The sequence below is a fragment of the Heterocephalus glaber genome, unplaced genomic scaffold, assembly GCF_053883595.1.
Source record: "Heterocephalus glaber isolate CG9 unplaced genomic scaffold, H.glaber_assembly_v1.0 deba00000621, whole genome shotgun sequence".
Classification (NCBI taxonomy): domain Eukaryota; kingdom Metazoa; phylum Chordata; class Mammalia; order Rodentia; family Bathyergidae; genus Heterocephalus; species Heterocephalus glaber.
In genome coordinates this window covers 6,144,942-6,155,848 of record NW_028258153.1, presented here as the reverse complement: position 1 = coordinate 6,155,848, position 10,907 = coordinate 6,144,942, and the positions used below count along the sequence as shown (strand labels likewise).

The following is a 10,907-nucleotide window of genomic DNA, read 5'->3' as shown; positions in this document are numbered from 1 at the left end:
TGTAAAGTGACCTTGGGCAACTTCTTGTGCCTTAGTTTCCTCATCTTCAGATTGTGGTAGTGTTAAACCTACCTTACCTAATCTAGTGGGGGCTAAGTGAGCTGATATAAGTACAGTTCTTGTAACAGCATATGGTTTATGGTCAGCTCTATGAAAATATGTGTGATTATTGTTGATATCTTACACAGATTAGGTCTATTTTGGAGATAAGTCTCCTAAGGGATTTAATAGGGGGAAAAGACCTGTATATAAAATATTTTTTAAAAAATGGAAATTTGAAAAGTAAACAAGGCCAGGTGTGGTGATGTATGCCTATAATCCCAGCACTTGGGAGGCAGGAAGATCACTGTGAGTTCGAGGCCAGCCTGGGCTATACAGTGAGTTCAAGGCCAGCCTGAACTACATAGTGAGAGATCCTGTCTCAAAAAAAAAAAAAAAAAAGATAGGGCTGGGCATTTAGCTCAGTGGTTTCGCCACCTGCTGCACAAGTGCAAGGACCTGAGTTCGATCCCTGGTACCAAGAAAAAAAGAAGAAGGAAAGAAAGAAAGAAAGAAAGAAAGAAAGAAAGAAAAAGAAAGAAAGAAAGAAAGAAAGAAAAAAAGTAAACAAAACTCATTTACAGGAAAATGAATCTGGCCAGGGGCCACTTACAAATCCAAGGAGCATATAAATAACTTCAGTGGTTCATCAAGGTGTTCCTGCCTTTGGGAATTATCTGATCAATGATGGGTGAATTATTGTCCCAGGAAACATTATTTCTTTTTTTCCTTTTAAATTTAAAACTTTGAATAGGTAACACATTGCCATTTTTCAAAATTCGAAACAATATAGTGTGATAAATATTAAGCAGTTTACCAACAGAGCTGAGACAACCTACAATGTGGGGAAAAATTTTTAGCAGCTGTATCTCAAACAAAGGACTATTATCTAGAATATATAAAGAACTTAAAGGGCAGGGGACTTAGCTCAGTGGTTCCGTCACCTGCCTTGCAAGCGCAAGGTCTCAAGTTCAATCCCTGGTACCAAAAAAAAAAAAGAAGAAGAAGAAGAACTTAAAAATAATCAGACCCCCCCAAATTTAAAGACCCAATTCAAAAATGGGCATCTGAAATGAACAGACATTTCTCAGACAAAGAAGTAAAAGCAGCAAATAAACATGAAAAAATGTTCAACATCACTGGTCATTTGAGAGATGCAGATGAAAACAACACTGAGATTCCACCTCAACCCAGAAAGAATGGCTGCTAGCAAGAAATCAACCAATAACAAATGTTGGTGGGGTATGGGGAGAAAGGAATCCTTCTCCATTGTTGGTGGGAGTGCAGACTGGTGGAACCACTGTGGAAATCAGTATGGAGATACCTCAAAGAACTAGGATTGGAAGTCCCATTGGACCCAGCTATTCCCCTGCTGGGGATCTTCCCCAAAGATTTAAAAGAATCATACCACAGCGATATATGTGCACCCATGTTTATAGTGGCACCGTTTGTAATGGCTAAAGCTTGAAAACAGCCCAAGTGCCCATCAACTGGAAACTGGATAAAGAAGATGTGGTTTTTTTTAAAAAATAAAATGAAGTATTACTCAGCCATAAAAAATGAGAAACTAGAGACATTTATAGCTAAATGGATGCACATTAAGGCCATACTCTTAAGTGAAATAAATGTGACACACGTGTAAATACTGAATAGTTTCTCTAGTGTGAGAAACTGAAAGTGTAAATAATGATTAAAATGAATAATTGATAATGTGAAATAGGAAGAAAAGGTCCAAAGGGGTAGGGGGAAGTGGGAGGGTTAGGAGAAAGGAAAGAAGGGAAAGGAAAAATTATGAGAAAAGAAAAAATGGAAACAAAGTCTTTGTAAATAGGGAAGGGTAGAGGGGTGAAGGGAGGACAGGAAATGGGGAAAAAATAAGAACCAAGATACATCATGTAAAAGTACAAGCACCCAATGATAAATGTAAATGTATTGTATACCTAAAATGTACCAATAAAAGAATTTAAGGGAAAAAAATTGAGAAGTTTTATTCCCACCACTGACTCCCTACCTCCTGTAGGAAATCATACTAGTGGTTCCTTATGTCTTCATCCAGTATTTCTCTACAAAGGTAGAAGTGTTGGGGATTTGTGGAAATTTTCTTCCAATGAACAGGCAGAATCAGTCAGGGTGGATTCTGGGCGATGAGGTGATCTATTGGGACCAATTGTGTTGCACTGGACTCGAGGGAATCCTTTTTTTTTGAGAGAGAGAGAGAGAGGGTCTTGCCATTTAGCTCAGGCTGGCCTTGAACTCACTATGTAGCCTAGGCTGGCCTCAGACTCCTGGCAATTCTCTTGCCTCAGCCTCCCGAGTGCTGGGGTTACTGGTATGCACCACCAACCCAGCTGAGAATCCAATTTTTAAGGCCACTAGTGAGATCCAGTATGACTGGTGTTTTTCTGGCCTCTAAATGGGGTGATGTTTTCTTTTGTAATCTGAACAATAGATCTCTTCTGTAACTTTAATGTCTTTTTACAGAAGACTTTCGGCCTAATTTTTGCACTGGAGCAGACCGTGATCCTCTCAAAATCTCTTCAGTAACAATTATGAAAGAGGAGTACCTGAGAAACCACCGTGTTTTATTATCTTTCAGTGTGGGGGTGACCAGTAAATTTTCTTTCAGATCTGTGGATTCTTTTGAAGTTTTGCCCTCCCAATAATAAAATGTATTTATTTTGTCTCACATTTTCAACTGTCAGTTTCATAGATATAATGAATATCAGTTGCCAAGTGCTCAAGAAATTCTAAGATAAATTTTTTTTCAGTGCTGGAGATCGAATCCAGGACCTTGTGCATGCCAGGCAAGCACTTTACTATTGCATCCTCAGCCCTTAAGGGAAAATGTCTGAGAATTACATTACCCAACCAACACTTTCTTTCTTTCTTTCTTTCTTTCTTTCTTTCTTTCTTTCTTTCTTTCTTTCTTTCTTTCTTTCTTTCTTTCTTTCTTTCTTTCTTTCTCTCTCTCTCTCTCTTTCTTTCTTTCTTTTTCTTTTTCTTTTTTAATATGTACCACATGGCTTAGTTCATATTTGGACTTTGCCTTTGTCATCTGTCTTTTTTAAAAAAAATTTCTCATCATGTTTCATTTTTCTGCTTATTACACATTTATCTTCATCTCTGTGAAGCTACAAGCTGCAGTAGATTTAAATGATAAGAAACTGTGAGCGCTAAAGGGCTGTTTCCCTAATATGCTGGGTTCCAGTCTCCGCCTCCAAATATCCCATTCTCCCCTGTATCCTGCAAGGACCTTAGTTCCACCAGATGCTCATGCTTCTCAATATTCTTGCCCCTTGTGTGGCCATTTTTTCAGTATTCTGCCTCTAGAACCACTGGCCATACCAGTGCCTACCTCCCACATGGTGGACTTCTTGCCCAGCCGACTTGCTCTGGTGTAGCCATCAGATCTCCACCCTTATCCCAGCCCCTCTCCCAGAAATGCCTGCCCAGCTGGGCCCCAGTTATTCAGCTTTGGTTGAATCCCCACAGGTGCTGACCAAGGCCAAGTATGGTCCAATATGGACATCCTCCCTGGGCTCTACGCTCCTAGTGAACCTGGCCAGTGCCCCACTCTTGGAGCAAGTGATGCGGCAGGAGGAAAAGTACCCTGTTCGAGACAGTATGGAGCAATGGAAGGAGCACCGAGATCATCAGAGCCTGGCATATGGGCCCTTCACCACGTGAGCAGGGGCCTGAAGGGACTGGAACAGAGGGCCCCAGAGGACTGGGTCTACAGAGAGTAGGAACAGGACAGCCAGTAGGGTAATGGGCAGAGTGGAGTCTCCCTGTATCCTCTGAGCCCAATATTCAGCCTTACAAAGCAGTCCATGGGGTGGGCTGAGATGCAGGGACCATTCATTGGCTTTTCCACTAATACATTTACCTGTCTAAGTAAATGATTCACTTTGGACAAATGAATGCTCACAACAAGCCCATAAGTGGATAGCATTATTGGATAAAGAAACTGAGGTCCAGAAAGGTTTTATGTTACACGCCAGAGGTGACACAAGTAGCCAGCGGTGCAGTAGAGGTGCAGTAGATTTCTCCAGATCCAGAACTCAAGAACTTATGACCTGGACACTTAGGGAAAATGAACTAGCCAAAGGATGTTTTCAGGTGTCTTTCATGTCCATATATTCATCCTCCCGTTGCATGTTTTTTCTAGTTTCAAAACTAAAACAACTCCACTGCCCATATTTAAAGTTCTAGGAACAGGATACAGAAATGTCTGTTGTTTAAAATCTCTTTAGGGCCAGGGATTTAGCTCAGTGGTTCTGCCACCTGCCTCGCAAGTACGAGGTCCTGAGTTTGATCCCTGGTACCAAAAATACAAAATAAAATAAAATAATAAAATCTCTTTAACTTGATATCTGACCCTGAAGGCAAAGTTTAGATTTCATGTTTTCATCAGGCCAGGCCACCTCTAATTTAGCAGTTCAGATTTAGAATGGGAGCTGAATATTACATAGATTCCTCTGTGATCTACTTATATATTTTTATTTACTCTAAAGCCAATTTCCTAAATATATCCCTTAGGCATTTAAGAGCTATTTTGCAGCTGGTCATGGTGGTACATGCTTGCAATCCCAGTGCTTTGGGAGGCTGAGGCAGGAAGACTGTGAATTTGAAGCCAGCCTGGACTGTACAGTTAGAACCTGTCTAAAAACAAAACAAAATAAAATAAAACAAAACAAACAAAAATCAAAACACTTTTGCTCTTCTTGTTTTATTTTAATACGTATATTTTGGAAATCTCACTTTATGAGCATTGTTTTCCCAAGAAATGGCTTAACAACTCCAGAAATGCTTGCATTTAAGCTCTGTAAATCTGATTCCAGCTGTGGCTGGGAGTTTTACTCTTGGAACAGTACATATGCCCTTAAGTGATGATAAACAAGTCTATTTTGATTTTCATTTCTTCTTCAGCAAAACTTTTAGTTAATCTTTTTATAGCCTTCCCTGACACAATAAGCTCCTGGCTGTGGAGTTTTGTTTAAATAAATTTACTTTTTAAAGTAAAAATTGTTTTTTCTTTTTAAAACTTCATTAAAATTCAGTAGTAATATTTATCATAAAAATTTCAATGCACTCCCATGCCACCCTCCTAAGGTACCAGTGCTGACAATATGATGTGTATTCTTTCCTACTTCACCTAGAAACATGCAGATGTACATGCAAGATTTCCTCTCTTCTTAAAATTGAACCACATTGCATCTACTGCCTTACAACTAGATTTTACCTTTTTTTTTTTTTTTTTTTTTTGGTACCGGGGATTGAACTCAGGTCCTTGCACTAGCAAGGCAGGTGCCAGAACCACTGAGCTAAATCCCGGCCCAACAACTAGATTTTAAAAAGTAGATGTGGGGCTGGGGATTTAACTCAGTGGCACTGAGCCTGCCTCTCAAATGTCCTGAGTTCAATCCCTGGTACCCCCCCCCCCAAATAATAATAATAATAAAAAGTAGATGTGTACCCAGCTTGCTTAGGAAAGGTAACAGGTTTGGGGGGCAGCCTCCAACACTAGCCTCCATGGGAAGCATGTTCCCATCCCTCTGAGCACCCTTGCCTAAGGGTGGCCTAAGCCTCTCTGTCCCCTTGACCCACTGATCCAAGCAGAACACGAAGACTCAGAACCTGCAGAACCCAAAGTCCGCCCTAAAGTGGAACACCAGAGCTTCCTCTCATTTCACATGTGGAAGATTCTGGAATTGTATAATTCTAAGATACTTATAGTCTATATTTATTAAGAATTCACCGTATGCCAGGCACTGATCTATGCATCCTAATAACCTGAACAACCTTACTAAGATAGGCATTCCTATTATGCCCAGTTTACACATGGGGAAACTGAGTCACACTGGAATTAAGCTACCTGCCTAAGGTCACTCAGCTAGTGATCATCAGGCCTGTGATTTGATTCTAGATGCCCACTTTACTCACTTCCACTGTGCTGTTGTGAGGTTCTGAGCCTTTATAGTTCTGAGATTCTATTATTTAAAACCTGGTGATTGTATAATTCTAAATGCTGGGAAAATGAGATTTTCCTCAACTCTATGGAGCCTCAGGATGGGACGAGCTTGATTAAAGCTTATGTTTGTGCTTCCCCTCCATGTTCCACAGGGAAGGACACCAGTGGTACCAGTTGCGCCAGGCTCTGAATCAGCGGATGCTGAAGCCAGCTGAGGCTGCGCTCTACACGGATGCTTTAAATGAGGTGATTGATGACTTCATTGTTCGACTGGACCAAATTCGGGCAGAGAGTGCCTCGGGTGATCAGGTGGCAGACATGGCTCACTTCTTCTACCACTTCGCCTTGGAAGGTACCTTTGCTGGGAGAGGGGCTGGGAGCAGGAATGGGTTGGGGTAGGCTATGCTCCCCTTCCTAGTGCTCCCTGGATTCTGTGTCCTCTGACTGCCTCCTGTGATGGCTTCTGCATTTTCTAGCTATTTGCTACATCTTGTTTGAGAAGCGGATTGGATGCCTGGAACCCTTCATCCCTGAGGACACTGTGAACTTCATCAGATCTGTCGGGGTTATGTTCCAGAACTCAGTCTATGTCACTTTCCTCCCTAAGTGGACCCGTTCCCTGCTACCCTACTGGAAGCGATACCTGGATGGCTGGGATACCATCTTCCTCTTTGGTGAGGAGTCCTGGAGGGGCAGGGAAGAAGCTGGGTCTGGCTCCCTGGCCTGTGCCTCTCTTAATATGTCTCAGGACTTTCTCCCTCATGCCAGCAGCTGCCAGAGCAGCATGATCTCATCCTCCCCTGTTCTCCATTGCCCCTGCAGGGAAAAAGTTGATTGATCAGAAACTCAAGGAGATGGAGGCCCAACTACAGGCAGCAGGACCAGATGGGGTCCAGATATCCGGCTACCTGCACTTTCTGCTGACTAGAGGGCTGCTCAGTCCTCATGAGGCCATGGGTAGCCTGCCTGAGCTGCTTTTGGCTGGTGTGGACACGGTGTGTGAGCAGGCCAGCAAGGAGACCAAGGGCTTCCAGTTCCTGTTTGAACCAATTCTCTGTGATCCCCCGCCTGAGCCTGACCTTCATCCCTCCATATAGCTTCATTTCTTTCTATAACCTGGATGCAGTGCTAAACGGAAAATAGTCGTTCAGCCCAGCTGAAGCCAGCATACTGAGGATTGAACCCAGGGCCTTCCCACTGAGCTACATCCTCAGTCTTTTTAATTTTCATTATTTTGAAACAGGGTCTTCTAAGTCACTAAGTTGTCCAGGCTAGGCTCGAATTTACAATCTTCCTGCTCCAGGCTCCCAGAATACTAGGATTACAGGTTATGCCACTGCGACCCTGCTAGGGCTGGTCCTTTACTGTAAAGAGGATCCCACCATCACCTGCTGGGCCCCTTGCTCTCGCATATCTGGGGAGTTTCATTCATATCAATTCCAACTTTCTTTTCTTCTTCTTCTTTTTTTTTTTTGTACTGGGGATCGAACTCAGGTCTTTGCGCTTGCGTAGCAGGCGGCGAAACCACTGAGCTAAATCCCCGGCCCTAAAATATGCAGAAATAGTCTTTCTGTGGTATTTGTTTGTTTGTTTGTTTTTGGTACCGGGGATCGAACTCGGGTCCTTGAACTCAGGTCCTTGCGCTTGCAAGGCAGGCGGCGGAACCACTGAGCTAAATCTCCGGCCCCTAATTCCAACTTCCTTTAATGCAATGTAAGTGGAGAGTTGGAAGCTTTCCCATGAACACCTCTGTCTCTAGGGGACCCTTTTCCAGCCCTTTTATCATGTGGGGCTTCTCCTTGTTACCATCTCCTCTGTCTTCATCCTGGTGGAGGTTCATGTTTAGCATGAATGTCACCATAACCCTCATCCCTTTTCCTGCTATACTTGTGACTAATTAAGACTCTAATTTTGCATGCACCCACTCATGTACCTTCCCACCACCTAGCTGGCCTCTTCTCCTAGAAATCTCACTTCACTTTATCTCCCGTTCTCCCTCCTAGACATCCAACACGCTGACGTGGGCCCTGTACCACCTTTCAAAGAACCCAGAGATCCAGGAAGCCTTGCACAAACAAGTGGTGGATGTGGTACCCCTGGGGCAGGTGCCCCAACACAAGGACTTTGCCCACATGCCCCTGCTCAAAGCCGTAATTAAGGAGACCCTGCGGTAGGATGTGATTCCCAGAGCATAGGGTCTATGTGTGGGACAGGAACAGGAGGTAGAGCTGCTGGTGGGCTTCAGAGAGGGACAAGGGTGATGGGCAAGGGGCAGGGGCGCCAAGGACATAAGGGAGAACGAGTGAGACTCTGCCCCCTCTTGGCTCTGGAGGCAGACCCTAAACTTTCTTTTACCATGCAGCCTCTACCCTGTGATACCCTCAAACTCACGGATCGTCATGGAGAAGGAAGTTGAAGTTGGTGGCTGTGTCTTTCCTAAGAATGTGAGTGAGGCCGGAGAGCCTGAATGCCCAGCAGGGCCCACAGGCCTACACCAATGGATTCATGATGCTGTTCTTGCTCTGTAGACCCAGTTTGTGTTTTGCCACTATGTGGTGTCCCGGGACCCCAGCATCTTTCCTGATCCTGAAAGCTTCCAGCCTCAGCGCTGGCTGAGGAAGAGCAAGGTTGATACTCCTGGGGTCCAACATCCATTTGGCTCTGTGCCCTTCGGCTATGGGGTCCGGAGCTGCCTGGGCCGCAGGATTGCGGAGTTGGAGATGCAGCTGGTGCTGACAAGGGTGAGTGGGGAGGAGTGCAAGAGGCTGTAGGTCAGGGAGGGGTGAAGGGGTTGGTGGAAAGGAGAAGAAGGGAGGTTCAGGGCAGCAGTGTGAAGAGGGGGAGAGTGCCTGGAGAAAAAGCCCCCACTCGCTCCTCTGTGCTTTGTCCCCGCCAGCTGATGCAACACTATGAGGTGGTCCTGGCCCCCGAGACAAAGGAGCTGGAGGCTGTGGCCCGCATCGTCCTGGTTCCCAATAAGAAGGTGGGCCTGCGTTTCCTGCAGAGGCAGCACTGAGCTGGGCCCCTGCTTCCCTGGCGCTTGTCCCAGAGTCCCCAGCCCTGGCTTGGCAGTTGCTGGCCATAGACGTGGCTCAGATGAGGAGGGAGGGAAGACTGGGTAGGCTGGAGGAACTCAGTGCTCTTCTCACAGCACCTGAGCTTTTGCCATTTCTATCATTTTAACAGCAGATAAAGCCGCTCCTATCACCTTACTATTCTTGGGTATGACACAAAGTAAAAGATCTTCTACTAATTACGGGGGTCTTTGTTCTTTTTCTTTTTGGTATCGGGGATGGAACTCAGGACCTTGTGCTTGCAAGGCAGGTGTGGCACCACTGAACTAAATCCCCAGCCCTGTTATTCTTTTTGACCACCTGCATCTGAACCCTTTTCTGTGTTTGGGAAACACCCTTTATTAAGCACCTAGAAAGAGTGAGAGGTCCTGGTGCCTTTCTCCTTAGAACCTGAGAATGTCACACTCTTCCCCAAAACTCACCCAGAGGCCTTACTGAGGTAGCAGCAGTGTGGCACCCAAGAGTGGCACTGCCAGTGTTGCTTCCATTTTAGATAACAGAAGCCACCGTGCAGGTGCAGTGGCATATGCCTGTAGTCCCAGGTACTTAGGAGTGTGAGTCAGGAGGATCACTTGAGCCCATCCTGGGCAACACAGCAAGACTCCCTTTCAAAAATAATGAAATATAAATCACCTTCTTTTGAGAGAAAATGCTGAGTTTCTACAACATTTGTTGGAGGAGCTCTGGGCCAGGATGGAGCGGCCTCTTGTAGGCACTGACACGCTGAAGGACCCTGTTGGGCACAATCAGGAGAGTCAAGAAGCTACCACTACAACTGTAGAGCTACTGTGCATCACCTCAGTTTAAAAAAAAGATATATGGCCCTCCTTGCCTCTTGGTGCTCCTGAGTGGACTCAGACTTCTGTGAGTGACTCCCACCTGCCCTGGCAGCAGAAAGAAACTCCTTGCTCCCTCACTTTCTCCTTCCTGTAGATTCAGGGTCTCCCTGGCCAACTGTGGATCCCCTGGAGGGCACAAATCCAGTGTCTTTCTCTTTGGATCCCCCCCTCTGTCTAGCATCTAGGCGATGTTAAATAGAAGTTCGTTGAGTGGGAAGAGACTAGAATAGGAGGAAGGGAGGGGGAGGATGGAGGACACATCCTGTACGTCGAGAAGCAAACCTAGAGAGGTTCAGCAGGAATTTCCCATTATAAGAGCCTGGCCCTCTAACCCACATGGTAGTGGGCTCATCTGTGAGAGGTCCTTGTAAATGCAGAGGATGGGGGCTGGAAGCGGTGCCAGGATCTATGTCACAAAGGCAACCAGAGGGGATTTCTGCCTTCCCTAATGTGCCGAATTCTTCAAACCAGCAGGGCCCAGCTGCTGAAGCAACTTGAGTCCCCCACTGCCAGGGCTTGGATGGGGCCATCTGTGTGATGTGAGTTGGGATAAGAGTTTTGTAGCATCTGGGCAAGAGCGCCAGTGCTCACGATCTGCAGCCCAATGAATTTATAGGAGAATCGCCCATGAAAATCCATGAAGCCACAGCCATTGTGGAGAACAGCATGAAATTTCCTCAAAAACTTAAAAACAGAGCCAGCATATGATCCCACAATTCCACTACTGGGTACATATGTAAAGCTATTTGAAATCAGTATGTCAAAGAGACATTTTCATTCCATGTTCATTATAATCTATTCACAGCAGCCAAGGCATGGAATCAACAACCTAAGTGTCCCTCCAAGGATGAACAGACAAGGAAAGTGTGCTATATATGCACAATGGAATACTAGTCAGGTTTTATTTTTTTGAGACAGGGGTTTGCTATGTATTTCAGGCTGGTCTTGAATGCACTATGTAGCCCAGGCTGGCCTCAAATTTGC

At 45.0% G+C, this 10,907-nt stretch overlaps 1 protein-coding gene and 1 pseudogene across 1 annotated transcript in view; one reads left to right on the top strand and one right to left on the bottom strand.

Moving 5' to 3' along the window:
* LOC110345727 (exocyst complex component 6-like) overlaps positions 1–3,403 on the bottom strand; it is a 30,085-nt pseudogene extending 26,682 nt beyond the window's left edge.
* Positions 1–9,264, top strand: part of Cyp27a1 (cytochrome P450 family 27 subfamily A member 1) — a 58,664-nt gene extending 49,400 nt beyond the window's left edge. Inside the window, exons 2-9 of the mRNA XM_004864569.4 lie at positions 3,532–3,722; positions 6,163–6,362; positions 6,487–6,684; positions 6,833–7,005; positions 8,014–8,180; positions 8,373–8,454; positions 8,539–8,751; positions 8,907–9,264. Coding sequence (XP_004864626.1) covers positions 3,532–3,722; positions 6,163–6,362; positions 6,487–6,684; positions 6,833–7,005; positions 8,014–8,180; positions 8,373–8,454; positions 8,539–8,751; positions 8,907–9,026 — 1,344 coding nt within the window. The 3' untranslated portion in view covers positions 9,027–9,264. The remainder of the gene's footprint in view (positions 1–3,531; positions 3,723–6,162; positions 6,363–6,486; positions 6,685–6,832; positions 7,006–8,013; positions 8,181–8,372; positions 8,455–8,538; positions 8,752–8,906) is intronic.
* Positions 9,265–10,907: the final 1,643 nt, after the last annotated feature.